Raw genomic sequence first — 23,567 nt, 5'->3', positions numbered from 1 at the left:
AAATTCCGCATATTTTTCCGTGGGGCCTATGTTCTTGGAAGGGTGGACGGTGTCCACCCTGTGAAAATAGTGGGTGGGCACCATCCACCTGCGTCTACCCCCGACTTGTACACTGCACAACATGCCCGCTCCTCCGATCTCCATCTGCCCTCTTCTCTCCTTCCCAATTCATTTCGCCTGCTCCCAGTCTCCCTTCCTCTCGCCAGCCCTTGTTTTGCCATCCTTGCCCGCATCTCTCTTTCTCTCCCTTACCTGACTCCTAGATACATCTGTATACTTTGTTCCCTCTCTGCTGACCCCTCATCGCTCCATCTTCTCTCTTTCTCATCATATTCTTCTACTTCCCGGTCACACCTCACAGTCCTCTCCCTTTCCCCTTACTTACCTTACACACTCCTGCTTCCTACTACCTGGTAGCCTGTGTTCACCACTCAGTTGCTCTCCAACTCTTCTTCCATCCATTCCTCCCTTCTTTCCTCCACCCCTCTCCCTTCTACTTCTTGTTGACTCAAGTTTTTTAGGTCGAGCTTGGGCAGGGCATGCGCTGCTCTGTGAGGCATGCTGTATTCAGGTAGGAACTTGAAGATCCTCCCAGGTCTCCGCCCCTATTTTTTTATTGGCTTGTGTCATTGCCCACTGTAAACTGTGGCTGTTCATTGGTCGATAGGCTTAGTAGTCCCTCCTTAGTTCTGCCTTATCTCATTTTGTAACCTCCCATGGCGACACCCCCTGTTAAGAGTGTTGTTACTCAGTAGGCTTTAATTACAGCCTCCAAGCACTATTTTCTCAAATAGCTTTGTCCTTTCTACTGTTGGAGGCAAGACACGTTCTCTCCTAAGGCTTTTTTTTTATAGCACACGAGCTGAATGCATTTGCAATGTAATAGGTCTCGCATTTGCAAGAGTTTAAGCTATTGGCAATGTAACTGACAATGCCTTGTATTTATCTTTTTTTAAAACAACACATAAATAAAAGGCATTGTCATTTACAATGCCAATAGCTCAAACTCTTGTAAATGCGAGACCTATTGTATTGCAAATGCTTGTTTTGGGACATGGGAACAGGCCTAACAAGGAACTGCTCGGGTCACATAAGCAGCGCTTCCTGTAGTCCTAATGAGGTACCATGAAACGTCTTCCAAGAACCCAGACACTTTGGAGCATTCCCAGACCACGGAGAATTTGCCAGTATTTATTTGTGCTTCTAGAGAACTTGGGACATAGCCGATAAATGCATTTTGCTAATTTTCCCAGGCAACAAGTATGTTCTGTGTAGGAAGATGAACTGGGTGCATTAAAATTAAAAGTTCCTAGATAATTTTGGGGCGTAGTCAAGAGTCCTCTTCCATTCATTATCTATTAAATCAGAATTTCGTTTGGCTCTCAGATGCTCTACATTTACCGTAGTCTTATTTAGAAGGGCTTAATAAAACCACAATACCCATTTACTGCCCGTGCCTATTGTGATTAGACAAGTGTACTACCCTGGGTTTGTGGTTGCATGTCCCTATGCGTCCATTCTTTCTGAAAAGTCTTTACCAATACCTCATTTTGAAGAAATTCTCTTGGCAGAAGACCATTATTTTCGGAGTTCTGGTGAGGGTATCAGGTCATCTAATGTGAACTATGAATATCAGTATTCTTGTTTCAGTGGCTTTAATTATTTTCGGCTTTAGAAATAGTTTTGCTCATTAGTGAAGTCCACTAGTGCCACTGATAGGCCATATTGAACAGACTGCCAGGTACTTCGCAGGGCACCTTTCTTAAGGACATAAAGGCTGTCTGTGTGTGGCAGACATGGGTGTTTTCTGTCGGCCACTATCTATCCAAGGAACAGTCCAATCAACGTTCTATGTTGGGCTTTATTACAGTCAATTTTGGAGTCTTTCAAGTGGGCCACAATCAACAACTAGTCCACTCACTGGATTTGGGTGGCTAAATACCACAGTTTGAAGTCTTGCGCACTCAGGCTGCTCTCAGCTACCGAGCATCTCATTTTGCTCAATGGCCCAAATGAATTTTGCCAGTAATGAGTGTAGACTTTAACAGACCATCCTGGAAATATGTAGAAGCAGAATAACTAAATGGTCCAGCAGGCATGACAGCATTATCATTTTGGGCAGTGTCACCTGTCCCAAGACCGACAGAGGTAGTCAAACTCTAAGATCTTAGGAGCCATATCGCAAGATTGAGTTGCTGAGGATTGGGATGTCGGAGGTTACTGTGATTTTGCGTTAGAAGGTCCTGCCTGTGGGGAAGCTTCTCGTGAGGAACTAGGGAGAGTTCCAGTAGAGTGGAGTACTAAGGCTGGCACGCCGAGGATGGGGCTCCTAGGATGAGGGTGAAGAGATGGCTGTCTCAGCTAGAGAACTATGGATGGTAGAAGTGGGAGAGGCAGAAAAGCGAAGGCAAATATCCATGACCATTTCATCCAAAGTATGATGCCCATGGACTACGGATGTGGTAACCTGGCGGTGAAGTTTTGGCATTTTGCATTTTTGGCAGTGAACAGGTCTATGTGAGGAAACCCTAACTGCTGGAAAAACAAGAGTAGGGTCTGTGGTGAAGTTCCTACTCGTCGACTTTTTGCTGTGTCAGAGCAAACTCAATAGCCAGCAAGTCTAGGTGGTTGACGAGGAGGCCCGAATGTGTGGGTGTCCACCAGCCCTGGATTGTGTAATCTTCAAGTTGTGCACACCATCCTGAGTGTGAGGCATTCATGGTGATGGTTTCCAGTGGAACGGAGTCTAGAAACAGCGTTCCCTGCAACAGGTTGTTGATGTTCGACCACTGCAGAGAGCGATGTGTATGGCCCTAAATCAACACTAGATCCTGCCACTTAACTCCACCTGAGAAAACTGTGCTGCTAGGAACTGCTATAAGGGACGCATGTGTAGCCTTGCATAAGGAACTATTGCAATGCAGGACACCATCATGCTTGATGATGTGGCTAAAATAGAAGTACTAGACTTTGAAAAGCGTTGACCCTGGCATGACTTGGATAAGCCTTCCCCCACCCTTGAGTCTACGGTAGCCCAGAGGAAGAGTTGACCTGAAGGGGTGAAGCCCAAATTGTGAAGAAGGTCTATGGTTGTTTGTGTGTCTGCCAGAAATGGCTGGTGTGTGGCGCTCTTGATCAGCCAGTCGTCTAGGTAAGGGAACACGTGGATGCCCCACCTGAAGAGAGCGGCTACTGCAGATAGGCGCTTGATGAAGACTCTGGGGGTTGTTGTTACCCTGAAGGGCAGCACGGTGAACTGATAATGTAGTCCACTCAACACAAACTGAAGTAATCTCTGGTGGGTGGTGAGTGGGGTGGATGGGAATATGGAAGTAGGCATCCTTCAAGTCGAGGGCAATCATGAAGTTGCCTTGCCGCAGCAGAGAGCTGACATCCTTCAGTGTGACCATATGGAAATGATCTGACATAACCTACTTGTTAAGGGGACGAAGGTTGAGTATAGGCCTGAGGGAGCCATCTTTCTTAGGAATGAGAAAGTAAATGGAGTACACCCCATTGCCGTGTTATTGTGGGGGCACTGGCTCTATGGCTCCATTGGCAAGATATGCATGCATATCCTCTTGTAGCGGGTGGTGGTGTTTTGTGGACAGCTTGTGTGTGAGTGGGAGATGGGTTGGGTGGTGCTTGGGTGAGATCTAAACAATACCCCTCCTGTATGATGTCTATAACCCACCAGTCGGAGGTAATTGCCTCCCAGTGAGGCAGAAACCTGTGTAGCCAGCCTCGACAGGTGGTGGATGGTCGAGGAGAAGGTGGACAGCGTCACTGTTTTGGAGCGGTGTCTCCTTTAGAACTGCCTCTTTCCTCTACCCTTGCCATTGCCCCCTCTGTACCCTTCCCTGTAATAACACAGTAAAGGAGTCTGCTGCTGTTTTCTGGTGAATGTGGTGGAAGGCTCAGGTGTGGCAACTGCCTTGGCTGCACCGCGGTACTGTGGGCGTCGAATGGAACCAGGGCAGTGGGAGTCTGCAAGGCACCTTTGGCTGTATCCGTTTCCTTTTTGATTATTCTAGCATCCAGTCAGCCGGAGGACCGAAAAGATTCTTGCCATCAAAGGGTACACAAGAAGGTACTGTTGTACCTCGTGGTTTAAAACCAAAGACACATAGCATATCATGGCAGCAAAGGAGACTCGAATTGATGCTACGAGCAGCCATGTCTGTGGCATCCAGAGCACACTGGATGTTGGTGTTGGAGATAATCATGCCTTCCATTACCAACTCCTGCCCCCAACTTGAGGTATTGTTTTGGGAGATGTTGGATAAGATCCTCCTGCTGGTCTCAGTGGGCGCAATCATACTAGGAGGGTCAACCCACAGAGGAGGCAATCAGGGTTGGATTAGGATTAAAAAAATCGACCCGGGCACGAAAACAAAAGTGGCCCACATTTACATATTGCCTTTCCACAAAACAATGCACAAATTAGTTCACACAGGTAAAAATCACATGAAAACAAGTGAGGCCACTTTGCTCAGGCCCCCTGCCCCGCTCAATCTGCATACATTAATGGGCCGGCCCAGCGAAAGAAAGGGAGTGACATCCCTGCCCGTTGATAAGAAAGAGAGGTAATGGATGCCCATCTGCCTTCAGAAAGGCCACTCAGGCACCCACTGGGCCACAGGTGGCATCCGAACAACGCGGACACCACCCAAATGACCCTGTCCCCTCACCCCTCCCCAGGCTGCCCAAAAAAGCAGCCCACAGCTCGAACTTGGATACCGGACCCTCGGCCATTGCCCAAGTGCCGCCTTACCAATCCGACCCTAGTGGCAATGCACTAGCGAGTCGCGAATTGCGCACTTGCCAGCAGCATCTATTTTTTTGATCTTCCAGTCCGGATGGAGTGTATACCCTGGTGCCCTGGGAATTCACTCTCTTCCTAGCAGTGTGTCGGGGAGAGGGGGGGGGAGGCTAACTTCCCTTTGATGTAGGTGGGTCTGATGGTGAAGCCTTAAACTTCAATTCATGGAGTGATGACTCTGGCTTTCACAGGCTCTTTGAAGATGTCCACAGCAGGCTTGAGCATGCCTTCTGACATGGGCAAATTCTCGAGGGACCTCTGTGTAGTGGAAAGGGTTTCCAGCAGGAAATCATCCTCCTCAGGCTGAACGTACTTTTCAGCTTTATGAAAAGCAGAAGCCCTGTGTAGAACTTCGCTGTAAGAGGTAGTATCATCAGGGTGAGTGGGCTTGGCGGGGTACAAGTCCGGGTCAATGTCCGCTGGGAGATCTGTCCGATAGTCATCCTGAGGATCAGGAGCTCTAGGGTCATAGGGTGGATCACAGGGAGACCCTGGATTGTCCCCATCCCCTGAATATGGAGATCCCTGTGGGGAATGTGTGTGAGGGTCCCCAGGCAGCAAGGGGAGGTAGGAATAAGATGGGATGGAGGTGTAGGAGCAGGTGGAGGGGGAAGAGGAAGAGGAGGAGATGGAGCAGGCTTGGAAGGGCCAAGCAGCAGTGGAGCGGTGTGTCTATCCTGCCATCGCGGCTTTTAGGACAGTGGTTCCGATGGAGAGAGGACGTTCTCCTTGAAAGAGAGTCTTCACTTGTGGGTATCCTTGGATGGCGGGGCAGGCTTAGACAGGATCCTACCCATGCCTGGCTGGATGGGGATCCTCTGTTGGTCAGTTTCTAAATGTTACTGAAGGTGCTGCAGGATAGGTTGGTCAAACTCCTGCGAAGATGGCTTGGATGAAGCCGAACAGGGTTGATGTCCAGAATGCCACAAAATCGAATTTGGCTTTGAAGCTTTCAGCTCATTGTATGGTCCAGCGGATGTCTTCGGATCAGGCACTTAAGCGGCAGTTGAGGTCAAGTGTGAGGTATCGAGGTGGACTTTGGTGCTGGGGGCTATGAGGGCATCGGGTACAGCTCGTTAGTTAGGTTCTGACCATGGCCTTGCAGCAGGGGTGGCTCAGAGCATCTGAGGAAGCACGAGAGCTAGACGCTGGTTCCTCAGACGTAGTACTCACTTCAGTCCTCGGCAACAGGTGGGCTGGCAGGGGTACTTTGGCTTCAACGTTGGAGTCGGAGGCAGAAGCCTCCTCTGACAAGAACACCTCTTCAATCTCTTCAACATCTTCCTTTCCCCCGGCGCTGCGCAATTGAAGCAGAGACAATGCGTCAAGTTTGTCGGTTCCAAAGAGTCTTTTTGTTATGAAGGCGAGACATGCTGCACAAGATTCCTGTGTGTGATCAGGGGTAAGGCTCAGTTTAGAAACTTCGTGCAAGTCTGTACTGGGGTACTTGGTGTGAAAGATGGGCAGAACTGAAAAGGAGTCCTTTCCATCACGTTGGGCATTATTGACTGTTCGAGGGTGATAGAGTCGACGGAGCAGAGCCCAGCTGTGCGATGTCGTCTACCACTAAGAAAGAACTGCATCAAAGAACATTGGACAGTAGACGGATGAAAAGTAGGATTGCTTGGACTGATGAGGGATGGTGCTGAAGGCTCAGCAAGAACACCTAGTGACGCCAAACTGGAGCTCCTGTATACACATTTGAACCCAAAAGCGGAGCAAAACAATCTGACTATGGAGCAGATACCCATGTGCATTGCCAACAATAGGTGGTCACCACACTTTGTGACTCAAAAAGACTTTTTCGAACAAAAACAAGTTGAACACCTCTAATCAGAACACTAGATGGCATGAAAATGCACAGCATGTGCATCTACAGCTACACATTGACACAAACCGAATATTCCCTAATGCTAGTGTGAAGATGCTGTCACCAGCTTGTCATTCAGGTGACCAACACTTCAGGCTGCCCGTTCTGAAACTTACATATCAAAGGTGACTGTGAGCAGCCGAGGTTGTGTCTAAAACAGAGCTAGAATCCCCTAGAAACAACAGGAGGTGCAGACACTGGGCCATTCGGTCAGTGGTATATATAAACAGGCCAACTGGTCTGTTAGATGTATGTACACAGCCCAGGAGCACTTCTGACCCACCCAACATGGCTCTGGCTAGTAAAAGACTATGGGCCAGATGTAGGTAAATCAGAAATACTGATTTCTTAATAGCGAATTTTACCGATTCTCTATTAAGAAATCGGTATTTCTTATGTAGGTAAAGATTCGGTAAAATATACTGAATCCTTAATATTCCTTATTACCAAATAGGTAATTGAGATTCGGTAACAAGGAATACCTACCTAACTATTAATTTCTATGGCCTTGGAGGCCCATAGGAATAAATGTGAAGACATTCAGTATTAGCGAATCGGTATTACCGAATCTGTAATACCGTGAGGTATTTCAAGGGTGCCAGGGTGTCCAAAGGTCACTCTGTTGAACCCCTGAAATGTGCATGTGTGCACATGTGGCACACATCCATGCCCTTAGCAAAAAAGTGCTTTTTGAAAGGAAATCGCTACTTACCACCAACTTGAAGATGGTGGTAATTAGCGATTCCTTAAGGCTCAAAAGCACTCTTTAATGTGCTTCCGACATTGCATTTAAGGAATCGGTATTACCGATTCCTTAAATGCAAGAGCAATAAGGAATCGGTATTAAGGAATCAGTATTTACCGATTCCTTTTTTACCAATTCCTTACCTACATTAGGTATGGCTAAATACCGGTCGGTAACGCTGAAATTTACCGAATTTCGGCGTTACCGACCAGTATTTAGCCACCTACATCTGGCCCTATATTCTTTCTCAATTTCGATATGAGGTGCAATAAAAGAGCCCACTTGATGCACCCAAATTAGTGCACCTCGGTGTATGATGAGTATTTAGAAGCATAGCGATGCCCCCTTCCCCGGTAGTTTAATTATTTCGAGGCTAGAGAGGAGTTTCTTGTATTAACACTACAGGAGTTCCACTGCATGTACATTAGGAATGTAGTTTGAACCGTGCCCTTACCCCTAACATTCAAGTTAAGGAATGTATAACTGCGATGTTTCCCCATTGAGATGATCTAAGCTATGGTCAGGTACCAACCGCTTTGATATGTCCCAGCGCCTTCCTGTTTGTCACAGCCCTAACCGTCTTTATAAGATCCTTTCCGCAGTCATGCACTTAGTTCTTCCCACAGGGCACATCATAGATAAGACTATAACATCTACATAAGCGGCTCCTGATCCCCAAGAAAGGTTAACCACTCTCTGTCCATGAAAACATAAAGACAACATTAGGCTTCAAGAGTCATCCTCTGGAGTACAGGGTAGTAGTTAGGACGGTGCCTCATATGTCTGCCATTTCTGGAGTCAATGCTTGCAAGTCAGGCCCCTTTTGTAAAGGCTGCTCAATGTCTGAGTATGAGACAGAAGATCCCTAGAGATCGCTTTTGTATTGTTGAGGGATTGCTTTGACCGGTGTGCAAACTCTGTCGCGACAGCAGCATCCCTCCCCACTATAATCTGGCTATGTGAAGGCGGTTTAGTGCAGTGTTTTGTAGACTGCCTCCTTTTTCCTTTGTTTCAGTGGCTGGAGGTCCTCGCCAGAGGAGCCCCATCCTTTCTAGCCAGGTAGAGGTCAAACCAATCCCATATTTCTTGGTGGTCAGTGAAGAAAGTCTTCTTTCCATCTGTCATCAATTTTAACTTGGCTGGCAACAGCAGCACGTAATATATTCCTGTCTCACTGACCCATTTCGTCCCCTGCATGGGTCCAGCATCCCTAAACAACTGAATTGTCTTTCACCCGCCATCCAGACATCTCCAACTGGCCAGACTCCTACTTGTACACATCTCATACATTCGCAAACCCAAATATAGCAGGAGTGCGTTTTCCTACATCATTCCTAAAGCATTAAATGACTTGCCACTGTACATCAGAGCCTTCTTGATCCTGGAGTTACGCAAAAAGCTGAAGGCTTGGCTCTTCGAATAGCTCCCTGCTTGCGCTGGGCGTGGCTAGATTCATACCTGCTCAGCGCCATTATACCCCTACCGTTTGATAGCGCAGTATACAAACCTTCAGAACAGGAAAGAAGAGTGATGTTGCTGAACCTAAGTAGGGTAGTCTGGGAAGATCAGCACTTTGTTGTCCACCACTATCTACTACCCTTAAACACAGGATATTTGTTGTATTAGAAAGGGAATATTTCTTCTTTGTTCCCCGGGTGAATTATAAATCCTCAGTGGGCTATTTTAATCTGTTTTCTATTAGGGGTAGTGCTACTGGTATGCAGATACCTGGCTGAGGTGGACAAGCAGCCCCACTCAGCAGAATATGAATGAAAACGCCTATGCTCGCAATCTGCTCAGAGCCGTTAACCCAGTTATAGACAACACATTACCTTATATTGAAAGGTACAGCTTCTGCTTGGGGTGGTACTAGTAGTTGTAAAATACTCTTCCGCTCTTTGAAGATATTTTATAAAAGAACACTATCAAATGTTATGATTCGTCAAAAACCTTAGATTCACAAAAAACGTTGTGTTACAAACATGTTCATTACGGAGGTTCATACTCTGCTGAATAAAAAACAAAACAGAAAGACAAACCATTCCCTACCAGCATGCTAATGTCGTGAAAATAAAGCCTCCAACGCCAACATCGCAGGATCGTCTGACTCGGCCTGGAAAACAGAATTCAAAGCAATTAACTACATTTCAGACTCATATATTGTCGAGCAACAGAGATACAGGGTCAGACTGAACATGACTGTCTTTGCCTTGCAAATCACATATGAAAATGCATGAAGTTCTGCCATGTTTCTTCTGCCACGTTTCACTTTTAATTACATTTATTTATTGATTTGACAGTAGAGCAACATAACATTTATAGCAAACGAGGCATAGGGGAAAGAAAATCTAGTTTGTTTTAATTAATCATATTCATCACTTTTCCATGATCAATTTAGTAACATACTACAGGGATAAGCAAACCTGATCTGATGTATGGCACAGCTTTTGCAAATCTACTTATAAAGTGTGGCCATTTGTAAACAAAACACAAACACACTTTATTACACCTTCAATGCAATATTTGAGAGCTTAGCAAAGTCTAGGAACTTTAATTAGAATGATTTAGCAAAAAGTATTTTTACTCGAAACAAAATTTCCTTACATGAGAAACTACAAATAAGCTCTCAGTATTTAGCCTTCATTTAGTATATGATATGCGATTACTAGAGAGACACAACCACGATGAGTGGAAGGAACAAAAACCAAGGGGATGGAAGGAATGTCTGAATAATTTTCAGCCAGTATCGATCACTTGGAGATGCATTCTCTTCCATCGATTTTAGCCCACTATGCCTAAGTAGAATAAGACCTACCAAATGGAAATCATTCTTGCTCCTGCTCCAGTAGGAATAGTGAGGCCTGGGCTTCTAGTTATCCTCCAGACAGGAACTCCAGCAACTCCAGCTGGTTATTGCTGTACTACATGTGGCTTATGATATACTTGTATCAATCATACATTTAGCCCCTGTAGAACTTAATGTAGAACAATTAGGCACCAATCTGCCAGCCAACACAAAACGTGTTCATTCAAAGCATCAATACTGGAACAGTTGGCACTGAAGACGATCAAGAAAGAACCAAGCTTAGTAAAACTAAGATGATAATAATGAGAAGGGATATGACTTTGGTACAAATGAAAATCTCTAACTTGAAAATTAATCTTGTCAGATAATCTTTTATGTGCAGGAGTTGATAAAGCAGAGCTCTAGCCTTGTACGTACATACGCTTGCCATTTTCCACTTACATAGTTATTTATTGAGCAATACATGTCTACAGAGTATCAGAACTATCACAATTATTATAAACTACTCAGGAGAGGATATGAAAATTTGGGTGAAAGGTTACGAAAGCCCCAATCATATTTCATCACACATCTCTAATTAGTCTATTCCCTTCCCAATGTATCTATAATAGTATTGATTATTGTTTAAGCCAGTTAAACACACGAGAGATGCCAAAGGTCTTTGTTTGATTCAATTGCGATGCCGAACCATCAGAGTGTTCTACATGAGTAGCAGGAACCAGAGGGTCGCTACAGTCAAAGAGAGACACAGGAGATAGTGAGTTTTCAGATACAGTTCAGAGTTAGAACCCATAGAAAAGTACCCATCAGCCCACTCAATAGTGGAACTTCGTCATCTGGGATTTCGTGTTTGAAATGTGGTGTCCAAACAGCCCTTCCTCAAGGACAACTTGAGGCTAGCTGTAGACCCAACGGTTGAACCCTCAACCAGAGAGGATGACAGACTTTGAGGCTGATGGGGCTTAGTTGCAGTGCTCAAGAAAAGTGTGAAAAAATGAATGAAACAGAAAGGAAAAATGATCCAAGTGATTAAAAATACCTATCTTGATGTCAAGAAAACTTTATTAGGTCTGCCCATCAAGATGGTATAGTTAAAAGCAGAGTGATAATAGCAGGAAAACATATTTGCTATTTACCATAGATGTTATGTGGTCAACATGTTTCAGCCTTTGTAGGCTTTCGTCAGGACCTATGAATCACTACTGCAACACTTACTTTTTGTGCTGTGAAAGATAGACTACAGACATTCTCAAAAGTGGTGTATCATCTCCCAAATTTTTGGGATTTGAAACCTCACCTCACCTGGCAACGGCTCAGGATAAAGGAGGCCACGTACTCTCCGTCGTTACCTCGTGCTGTAAGAGACTTCTCTCTGCAAGACACTACCTTGTTCGTTTGAACAGTGTCAGAAAAATGCAGCGTTTTTTAAATTGAAAACATTGTCATGGAGCATAGATTTTTCAGCATTAATATTCAGTCAGCTTTTCTAGGGCCTATGCCTATGCACACATTCTTTAATATTCAGGTGCCATGTTTATATGCAAATAGACCTATCTTACCTGTAACATCCATTATCATCACATAAAAGCCCCGCCACACATTACGTGATCATTATTTCGAGATTTTGTTTGAGACTGGTGTGTAAGAAATTGGAGTATTAGGTGAGAAGGTAACTACCCACCTCAAGTCATAATCAGAATCCTTCTCAGGGTGAACCACTTGAGTCACTAAACAAACCTGAACTGAACTCCCAGCACAGAGCAGAAAGGCTGAACTTACAGGCAATGTGGAAGGTATTTAGGACGTACCAAAACAGCAATAAAGTAAAAAAAAAAAAAAAAAACAAGAAAAATCCCAAAACAATTTAGAAAATAGTGTATATTTTAATTAATGACACCAAAACAACAAAAATACTATACGTGCTGCCTAAGACATGTATTATTAAAGTTTTAAATAAAAATGGCACTAAAAAGTGTTAAGCGAAAACTGCAGTCAACTAGTCGTGTAAGAACATGACATAGGAGCGATTTGAGTTCGACTGTGATGGAGCACAGCTGCAGAAAAAAGGTTTGACATGGTCTGACGTTTTACCTTCAGACCAAGTCTATGAAATAGAAGTCAAGAATCTTCAGTGGGATGTTGACGAGTAGGGGGATGGGGAGAACATCAGAAGAGAGTAGGGTGGGGAGGGTTTGTTTTGAGTCTTTTTTGGAGCTTAGTTGATGGGAAAGAAGTTAGTTTGATCCAACCAGGTGCTCCCACTGATACGCAGAGCAGAGGAGAAGGGAGGGGTGCACATTCCTATCAAATGCAGACACCGGGACAGCCTTTGATATGGTACTGCCATGCCAGACGATGAATATACGGTAATGACATGGAATGTCAATGGTTTGGGTAATAAGGTGAAACAGGGATTAGTAACCAAGTATTTCAAGAGACATAGACCGGATATAGTATTTCTACAGGAGACACACCTTTTGGGCACGACATGCTCCTTTTTGGGACGGGGTGTCACACTACTCTGGTACACGTGGGTTTGACCAAAGGCTCCCGTGGGGTGGCGATCCTTGCTAGGAAGTCCTCGCCCTTTCATGTCACGCAAAAATGGGTGGACCCTGAGGGAACATATCTTGTGGTCAGGGGGGTTTGGAACCATAAGACTTATTTTTTAGCTAGTGTTTATGCACCACTTCGAATCTAACAGCGCATGTTTGACAAATTGACTATCCTCCTCTTGCACTCTGGCCCGCTATACATATCCTTGGAGGAGACTTCAACGATGTATTGAATCCCCTGCTTGACCGCTCCTTAGCTCGAAGTGCTACCCCAGATATCACAGCTTTGGCCCTTTTTCTAGAATCATTGGGCCTCTCTGACATGTGGCGACGCCACCACCTGCTCCGGCGGATGTTCTCTTATTTTTCCGGAGCCCATAGGGTGTTCACCCACTTGGACGACTTTTTCGCTCCGGCAGGAGAGTTGCAACGGGTGGGAGACATTAACTACCTGGCTAGGAGAATTTCGGACCATTCTCCCCTGCTCATGAAAATGGGCGGTGGAGGAGGTCGAGGGCTTCCGCAATGGAGGCTTAATGCGTGGGAGCTACGGGACAAGACAGTAGCTGAAGAGCTCCGCGTTGATTCCCAGCTATATTTCACTGAAAATGTAGGTTCTGTCCCGCCTGCCATTACTTTATGGTAGGCCTATAAGGCAGTATTGCGTGACAGGGCGCAAAATATACTGGCCCACAAGAAGAAACTTGAAGAATTACCTGCGTCGGCTCGAAATAGCCAGGCGCGAATACTTAGCGCTTGTGACGGATGAGGTGAAAACATGCCAATTAGCAACCCAATATCACCTTTACGAGACGGGAGATCGGGTGGGGAAACTGCTGGCGTGGCTGGGGCGGAAGGAAATTGAGTCCCGATGGACACTGTCGATAAAGGACCAAGGGATTATCTATACCACTCCGGAGGATATCGCGGGGGCTTTTGAGCGCTATTACAAGACACTTTATGGAGCCAGCTTTCACGCGGAAGACTCCCAGATACGCCAATACCTTCAGAGTATTGACTTGCCCACCCTTTCACCCGACGAGCGAGATAGCCTAGAAGGCGACCTGACGCTAGAAGAGGTGATCGAAGCCATAGCTCATCAGAAAACAGGCAAGACTCCCGGTCCTAATGGCCTGTCAAGTGAATTTTTTAAACTGAACACTGCATTGCTGGCGCCCCATCTCCTAAAGATGTTAGTTGAATCTAAAGAGCAAGGCTGTCTCCCCCAAGACCTTCGTCTAGCCACAGTGGTGGTCATACATAAAGATGGGAAACCACCAGAAGACTGCGGGTCTTATCGCCCCATATCCCTCCTTAATATTGAAACCAAATTCCTGGCCACAATTCTTGCACATCGCCTGCTAGGCGTGATTCTTTCGCTGGTACACCAAGACCAATCTGGCTTCATGCCTAAGCGTGCTACCCGTCTTAATTTGCGCCGCCTAGCTAACTGGATGGATACAGTACGGGGTCGTGACACTCCCCATTTGCTTCTCTCGCTTGATGCAGAGAAAGCGTTTGACACAATCCACTGGCCCTTCATATGGGGTACTCTGGCGGCAATGGGCTTCGGCCCGGTTTTTCTAGTGTGGCTGGCGCGATTGTATAACACGCCTGAGGTGCGAGTGCGGGTCAACAGCACTCAATTCAATTCATAAAGCTTTATTCGACTTACAATCATAAAAGCAATGTGCAAATCAGCGAATACAGCAAAATCACAGTTTAAAAATAATGTATCACAATATAAAAACTATGCACATCCCCTTAAGTAAAAATATGGGCAATAAAATCATTAAAACAGCAGGTTTAAAAAGATAGAACATTAGAATATGTGCAAATACAGCATTATAAAAAAGTTGTTATATATTTAATATCAAAGACTCTGAGCAATTAAGCGAGCCCTCAAAATCCATACCCAGCCTAGAAATGTTGCCATAGCCAATGCAATGGATAGTGAGGTATCAGTACGCAAAATGCGTTCAGCTTCCGCAGTCACCCTTTTGCCCAAGAGCCTACAGATTGGTATCAGCCAGGCCCGGCGCGGGCAGCAGAGGCTTCACAAACAAAAAGAATATGAGCCGGTGACTCGTTATTGGCTCTACACCCGGACACCTAGTTGAAGGTTGGATTGACCATTTAATCGTAAAAAATCTCACAGGGAGCGTACCCACCCTGTACTGAAAGTACAACTTGTAGTCCATGGGTTTCGTAATAGCATCCCAGTAGGATTCCAACCTCGGGCGACTTTATGATCCAGAAACCGGCTGGTAAGGGATGTAGACACTTGTTGCCTTGCATTTTTATCTTGAAACAAATCCCAGTATTTAGTCTTCAGCACGGCTTTTGATGGAAAAATTTAGTTTACGGGATCAGTCCACAATGCATTCAAACCTAGCTCTCCTAAAAGGTTTCGGACTACCCATAACCATTTGATGCGATGTAATGTATCAGCCCTAATTATGTCTAAGAAGCCCTGCGCATAGCCAGTAAGTTCAGGTGTGGACCATAGTCTCCTTCAATACAGAAGAGGTACAATTTTGCTACTGCTGCAATAGGTTTCTTACCCAGATCTATTAACAACGGGCACATAGGGGTACTCTGGGGAAGTCCAGTAATATCTCTTAGAAACCTGTTTTCAGAACTCGTAAGAGCTAGAAGGTTCTCACAACCCCAAACTTCCGAACCATATAATGCTGAGCTAACAGCTTTCAGATTATAAATTTCAAGGGCTGGGCTAATAGGCTTGAAATGAGAAAGATTATGCTCCAGACAGAGAGCCCCCGAGATCTGCCTGAGTTTAAGTGAGGCTAAATCAAATTGGCGATCCCACTTCATACTTCATTAAAACTTCACTCCTAAATAGGTGAACTCATTTACTAATTCTAGAGGTCCATCCTTCATATTAAAACCCCGCAAATGTGCCTTCCGGGCGTTAAACGCCATTAGCTTTGTCTTGGACACGTTGACCTCCAAGCCCCTCTGGACACAAAAATCTTCAAAGCTTTTTAGTGCCTTTTGAAGCCCACTCGGGGTCTTGGAGAGAATCAACGTGTCGTCGGCAAACATCAAAATAGGTACTTTTTCTCCAGCTAGTGTAGGGGCATCAGTTGGTGTTGCACACATCCCTGTCTCACACCGCCTTCCACCGGGAACGATTCAGTGACTTCCCCGTGCCCCCCATCTAATTTGGGCATTATTATCTTCATGGAGCCTTCGGATCAAAGTTAAAAGGTCCAGGGTAAGCCCAAGCTGTTTCAAAACGAGCCATAATTTCCAGCAGGGGACTAAATCAAATGTCGCCCTGAGATCTACAAAGGCGGCATAGAGACTACCTTTGCCTAAAGTTACTAACTTCCAGTAAATTAAAGTAAATCTGAAAACCTGGTCGATGGTGCTTGTGACTGCTTGGACTCCAGCTTGTAATGGAGATAGAACTCCGAACTCCTCAATCCACCCCTGTAATCTATTTAACACCATCCTATCAATTATTTTCTGAAAGCAATTGATTTGGCTAATAGGCCTATAGTTCCCCGGGCATGCTATATCGCCTTTTTTATAGACCGGGGTGATTTCTGCACTTTTCGGAGACGTGGGAATCGGGCCCCTTGTGCAATCGCATGAGATAGCAGAAGAATAGATCGGCTCCAACTTGGTTTGTCGTGTAAAAAGATATCTCCCGGGATGCCGTCGGGCCCAGGTGCTTTCCCGGGTAATATTGAGTTCAATGCTGCCTCAACTTCCCTGATGGTAAAGGTTTCACCCAAATACATCAAATTTGTAAGTGCGACTTCCCCCACTAAAGGGGTAGAAGCATATTGGGGCTTAAAGTGATTAACCCAGGCTGTTACCGAGACATGATTTTGGGGGCGCTCAGCTTTATCCCTGTTAGACCATTTATAAATATTCCAAAACTGCTTTGGATCTTTCGAGGCGCATGCGTCCCTCAAATCCTGCCACCTTTTAACATCCCAGGCTTTCTTGGCCTTTACTTGCATAGCCTTATAAAATGTTTTCATTTCCCGAACCTTTGATGGACGCCCCCTCTAATGGCTTTCCCAAGGGCCAAACGTGCCGCCAGGCATTCGTCATTGTACCAGCGACCCTCTTTCTGGGCAGGTGCCTTGGGCTTCTTTCCCTTCTTCTCAAAGTATGAGCGCAAAGGATCAAAAAAGGCAGTGTGAGTGCTCACTATTCTATCATGATCTCCTATCTGAGATACACAAGCCTCGATATCCTTAGTGGCGAGTTCCAGGCTCTGCGCTACATGATCTAGCAAAGTTGGAGCTTCTTTTACCTGTACCCACTTAAGTCTCCTTCGGTCATTCATGGGGACAACCTCGCCAATGGGATTCCTGTCAGTAGTATATACGTCTGAATTATGGCAAATCAGAAACAAGGGACAACAAAGCGAGTTATGGTCACTTTCCAGCCTATCAGTGACCTTCATATCCTCCACCAAATACCACAGACTCAGGCTTACCAAAACATAATCAATTCTACTCACAAAGTGCCCATTGTTGAACGTATTTGCTCCTACCCTGTCTGATTTAGTGCGCCCATTCAAACCCCTTAGGCCTTGTTCCATACAAATGCTGTTTAATTGGATAGCCACATCGGTCCACTTCCTAATAGGCTGCAACTCAAGCGATGGAACACCTCAGTTCCTATCATCTACCTCAATCCAGTCAGCATCTTCTACGGTAAGGGGTTCAAACGTTGTATTAAAATCACTCGTTATTATTACCTTAGAAGAGTCAGGTAGTGTATCAAGGAGCTCTTCCAGAGCCGCTAAAACTCTTGGACCTAAAACGCCTAAAACGCCTGGACCTTCTTCCAGATCGGTTGCTCCCCCACGCTCCAGCTGAACTGCAGCTGCCTCGCTCTGTCTCCTGGCGGTATCGTTATCTCAACAAGCACTTTCAGCTGTATTTGTGTATTTGACTGACCCTCGCAGCCTAGAAGTGCTTTGCTCGCGCAGCGCCGCATTGTTCCATTTAATTAATTAATTGCTAGCGCGACCTTGCTGAGGCTGGCTGAATTAATTTGGGTACACTGAGGCTTGTGCGTTTTCTTGCATTTGTCCTGCACACTCGGCGCTGTAGTGAATTTGCTGCCCCTGGCTCCATTAGCCTTTGACCCTCCATTTTGTTGTTTGTTTTCCCCTGGTCCGCCCCTCCTCCCGCCACCGCCTCCCAGCTGCTGCCCCTCCCACCCACGATCTCTACCCTTCCTCTCCCCCGAGCAGATTGTGATCGCCTGGACCTTCTTCCAGATCGGTTGCTCCCCCACGCTCCAGCTGAACTGCAGCTGCCTCGCTCTGTCTCCTGGCGGTATCGTTATCTCAACAAGCACTTTCAGCTGTATTTGTGTATTTGACTGACCCTCGCAGCCTAGAAGCGCTTTGCTCGCGCAGCGCCGCATTATTCCATTTAATTAATTAATTGCTAGCGCGACCTTGCTGAGGCTGGCTGAATTAATTTGGGTACACTGAGGCTTGTGTATTTTCTTGCAATTGTCCTGCACACTCGGCGCTGTAGTGAATTTGCTGCCCCTGGCTCCATTAGCCTTTGACCCTCCATTTTGTTGTTTGTTTTCCCCTGGTCCGCCCCTCCTCCCGCCACCGCCTCCCAGCTGCTGCCCCTCCCACGCTCCGCCCCCTCCGCCATCCATTTATGAGCAACGTCCCAACGCGCAGCGTCCACGCGCAGCGATCGCGCCCAATTCGCGCCAAAGGTAAGCCCGTCTACACCCGTCCGCGCCTGGACCGCGCCCAGCGACAGACCCCCTGCCCCTCGCGCTTCCCAGCCCTCCCGCATTACCTACGATGCCGCCACCCTCCTAGCCCTTAACCCCGGTCGCTCCCCCAACTGCGTCCAAGCCGCTCCTGGACACACCCATGGACCTTTCTCCTGCTACTCCTGCAAATTCATCGGCACCGACAACATCTCCGCTACAACCACACCACAGATTCCCGACCCCAACCACCTACAATGCATCCTTCTCAACACCCGATCGGTCCACAGACACGCCATTGACCTATGGAATCTACTAGACACCATCTCTCCAGACGTCGCCTTCCTAACAGAAACATGGATGAACGCTTCCTCCGCTCCAGACATCACCATTGCCATCCCTGAAGATTATAAGATCACACGCAAGGACCGTACCAGCCACACAGGAGGAGGAATCGCTATCGTCCATAAAAAATCAATCCACATCTCAACCAGCTCTGACGTCAACCTCGCCAACTCTGAACACCTTCACTTCCAGATCCACATCGACCCCAAGACCACACTCAGAGGCACCCTCCTCTACAGACCACCAGGACCCAGCGCAAAATTCAGTGAAGACATCACGGACTTCATCACTCCACACGCGCTCCCCTCCAAAGATTACATCCTTCTGGGAGACCTCAACTTTCACCTTGAAAAGAACAACGACCGCAACACCACCACCCTCTTGGACAACCTCGCCAACCTCGGACTTAAACAACTGGTCACTTCCCCCACCCACATCGCAGGTCACACACTCGACCCCATCTTCACCTCCAGCAATCATGTCTCCTTCAGCCACACTACGGATCTCCTCTGGACTGACCACAGCTGCGTTCACTTCACCTACAACAAGCCGAAACCCACCAACCACCTCCAACCAACTCTGCAAAGAAACTGGAACAAAATCACCATCGACCAGATCTCCTCATCGCTCCTTCTAAACACCCCAGCCCACTCTTCTAACCCAGACCAAGCCGCCGCCAACTTCACCCTATGGTTATCCAACACCGCCGACATCCTAGCACCACTGAAAAAACGTCAAAGCAAACCTGGCAGCAAGAAGGCCTCATGGTTCAACGATGATCTTAAGAAGTCCAAGAAACTCTGCCGCTCCCTTGAAAAGGCCTGGAAAAAAGACCCAACCACTAGCACCAAGGACGCCTTCAAAAACGCCACCCGCACACACCACCAACTAATCCGAAAGGCCAAGAAAACAGCATTCAAGGATCGACTAGACAACAACGCCCACAACAGCAAGGAACTTTTCAACATCGTCAAGGAATTTACCAACCCCTCGGCCAACTCCAACGACATCACCCCCTCTCAAGCCCTCTGCGACTCCCTGGCTTTATTCTTCCACAACAAAATTGCAGACATCCACAACAGCTTCGACAACCAACCCGGAGACCAACCCACCCAACCATATGCTGAACATTCTCCCCCCTTGAACACCCTTAACGACTGGAACCCAATCTCCACTAAGGACACCATCCGCCTGATGAACTCCATCCACTCAGGATCCCCCACAGACCCATGTCCTCACCACATCTTCAACAAAGCAGACTCCGTCATAGCACCGCAACTCCGAGACGTCATCAACTGCTCCTTCAACTCCGCCACCTTCCCGGAAAGCTGGAAACACGCTGAACTCACCGCCCTTCTGAAAAAACCCACAGCGGACCCCACCGAACTCAAAAATTACCGCCCCATATCGCTCCTTCCTTTCCCGGCCAAAGTCATCGAGAAAGCTGTCAACAACCAGCTCGCCGCTTTCCTCGAAGCCAACAAATCCCTCGACTCCTCACAATCTGGCTTCCGAGCAAAACACAGCACTGAGACCGCCCTCATCGCAGCAACAGACGACATTCGATCTCTACTGGACAATGGAGACACAGTCGCCCTCATCCTCCTCGATCTCTCTGCAGCCTTCGACACAATCTGCCACAGCACCCTTTTACAACGCCTCAGAAACATCGGAATACAAGGAAAAGCACTTGAATGGATCACCTCGTTCCTCACCGGAAGAACCCAGAGAGTCCGCCTTCCACCATTCAAGTCCGAGGCCACTGAAGTCATCTGTGGCGTACCACAAGGATCCTCACTCAGTCCCACCCTATTCAACGTATACATGAGCCCCCTTGCGGCCATCGCTCGCCAACACAATCTCAACATCATCTCCTACGCGGATGACACTCAACTGATCCTTTCTCTCACCAATGACCCCAGCACCGCCAAAACCAACCTACACGAAGGAATGAAAGAAGTTGCCGAATGGATGAAACACAGCCGTCTGAAACTGAACTCAGATAAAACAGAAGTCCTAATTTTAGGTACATCCCCCTCTGCATGGGACGACTCTTGGTGGCCGGAAGCCCTTGGAAAAGCACCCATCCCGACAGACCACGCACGGAACCTAGGCGTTATCCTGGATTCTTCACTTTCAATGAACAGACAAGTCAGCGCCGTATCCTCATCCTGCTTCAACATTCTTCGCATGCTCAAAAAAACATTTCGCTGGATCCCCACCGAAACCAGAAAAACAGTCACCCATGCTCTGGTCACGAGCCGTCTGGACTACGGAAACACCCTCTACGCAGGTACTACCGCTAAACTCCAGAAGAAACTCCAACGAATCCAAAACGCCTCAGCCAGGATCATATTAGACATCCCGCGTAACGAACACATCTCTGGTCACCTGAAAGACCTCCACTGGCTACCCGTCAATAAGAGGATCACTTTCCGACTGCTAACCCACGCACACAAATCACTCTACGACATCGGACCAGAATGCCTCAACTCACGACTGTCCTTCTACACCCCCTCCCGCCAACTACGTTCTTCCAGCCAAGCCCTCGCCACTGTACCCCGCATCAACAAGACCACCATGGGAGGCAAATCCTTCTCATACCTGGCAGCTAAAACTTGGAACTCACTCCCCACCTATCTTCGCCTTACCCAGAACCACCTAGCATTCAGAAAGCAACTTAAAACGTGGATATTTGACAAGTAATCCTCCTCCCCTCCCTAAGCGCCTTGAGACCCTCTGGGTATGTAGTGCGCTATATAAATTTTTTGACTTTTTTTTTTTGACTTGACTTGATCTTTTTCCCCTTGTGCCCCTGACATAGATATTAAATATCACAATTGATAAATGGCCATTGGTGATTATTTTAATCGCTTGAATGTCCTTATTCTGGGTTGAAAGACAGCTGCTATGGAAAAATTCAGGTAGCCATCACAAAACAAGGGTGTTTCTGTCCAGGTCTCTTGAAAGGCACAGATGTCATATAACTTTACAAAGGTGTTCCATTTGGGCGAGCATAACTTTGAACCGAGACCTGCAATATGCCAGCTCAGGAAGTTACATACTGTGGGTAGATTTACAGAGCTTTCAAGGTAACTAAGAACTAAGGTCTGGGACGTAGGTTGTTTCAACATTGGAGTAATTGCCAAAGCAGATCCCCCATTGTCATCTATTGGCAGGGCCACATTATGGATAGTGGTAGACAATAGCTTCTCCTCAGGTCCCTGACTGAAGAATATAGTAGGCCCGTTTATTAAAGCCCCTGGCAGGCCTATAAGATTTAGTCAATCATTGGACTCAAGGCTTGAGGAGCCTTGCAGTCTCCAAAGTCCCTGACAGACCTCAGCGTCATAGCCATTAGGGGAGCGCCTAAATTGTATTCTAGAATTCTCTGGGCCACTTGTGCGGAACTCCAATGTGAAGAGATTCTCGACAAGATCAACACTCTTCATAGTAAGTTCAATACTATCAAAAGGTTGATCAAGAAGAGAAATCCTTCGTGTAGCCAAGATGTCCTCCCTGATCAGCGATCGACAACCCCTCACATATCTAATCCAGTGGATGGCTTTATTTGTCAACGAGTCACCACTCTCATTGCCACTATTGGGGGATAGTTTTGGAACATTAACCATATAGATTCTAGGGAGCTTGTGTGTATTCAATGTATGCCCTCTAGTTGGCCCCAAGCCCTGACCTGAAAGGCTTAGTCCCTTTTGTACAAAATGATTGTCCCTATAGAGTGGATGGGCACTGCTATCTGGACCATGTGAAGGGCCAGGATTAATGGCAACTACATTTGGGGAAGCATGCCTTGCTGTTTGAATTTTCAAACCATTAGGGCCTCTTTTGACTGGATAATTTAGACCGTTACCTCTTGGCATTCCTAAGTCTATACCAACTTGGAGGCATGAATTTGGCCAAGAGCCCACACGATCTTTAGATAAGGGTCCTATAGGAGCTTCCGACTTCTTGCTGACCTGAGTGCTTGGCCGCCCTTGTTGATCCGCCCCTGATGTTAGTGATCTCACCAGTATAAGTATCTCCTCAAGAGAACCCTTCATTGACTGCACTTTGTCCCTCAGTATGGAAACCTCCTGTGTTCATTTTTCCAGGGACTGTACTTGCAAACCAGCAATGGGAATACACTTGCAAGGGAGACTGACTGTTTGTGTTTGAGCTTGTGCTCTCGTCAATCCAATTTCCTTTACCCTGCTTGATAGATGTGCTTCACCAAGTGGTTCAAATCTATTAGTGCAGATGACAATAGGATTAATATGGGCAGCATAATCTGTGTTTACGGCAGCCACCTTGCTCCCAGAAACAATAGCGCTTTCAAGAGAAACATTTTCAGTCTGGGTCTCACTAGATGTATTAGGTAACTTGCTCTTACTAGTTTTGCAAAACATGTCTGGGATGGCTAACTGTACACAATTCGCCTGGACCTTTTTTTGTTGAGGTTTGGAATTACTATGAACAGGTTTGAGAGGGGCTGAATCAAGGATAACCTCGCACTCACTAATCAGAGTGTCTATCCGATCCATGACACAGTTATTAGTGATAACCTTACGTTCCTTTTTTGCCCTTTTCCTGATGTTAGGCTTTGGCCCTCCCTCAATTCCCTCCCCACTCTCTTCCAGTGCCTTCCTCTTCCCCATAACCCTGTATCAATCTCAATGCAACAGTGCTAAGCT

General features: G+C 46.6%; 1 protein-coding gene across 1 annotated transcript in view; it reads right to left on the bottom strand.

Moving 5' to 3' along the window:
- COX20 (cytochrome c oxidase assembly factor COX20) overlaps positions 1 to 23,567 on the bottom strand; it is a 236,150-nt gene that overhangs the window by 111,432 nt on the left and 101,151 nt on the right. Inside the window, exon 3 of the mRNA XM_086927344.1 lies at positions 9,487 to 9,550. Coding sequence (XP_086783470.1) covers positions 9,487 to 9,550 — 64 coding nt within the window. The remainder of the gene's footprint in view (positions 1 to 9,486; positions 9,551 to 23,567) is intronic.

Source organism: Lissotriton vulgaris, chromosome 6, assembly GCF_964263255.1.
Source record: "Lissotriton vulgaris chromosome 6, aLisVul1.2, whole genome shotgun sequence".
Lineage (NCBI taxonomy): Eukaryota > Metazoa > Chordata > Amphibia > Caudata > Salamandridae > Lissotriton > Lissotriton vulgaris.
The sequence above is the reverse complement of the archived record's forward strand: the minus strand, read 5'-3'. Positions and strand labels throughout refer to the sequence as shown.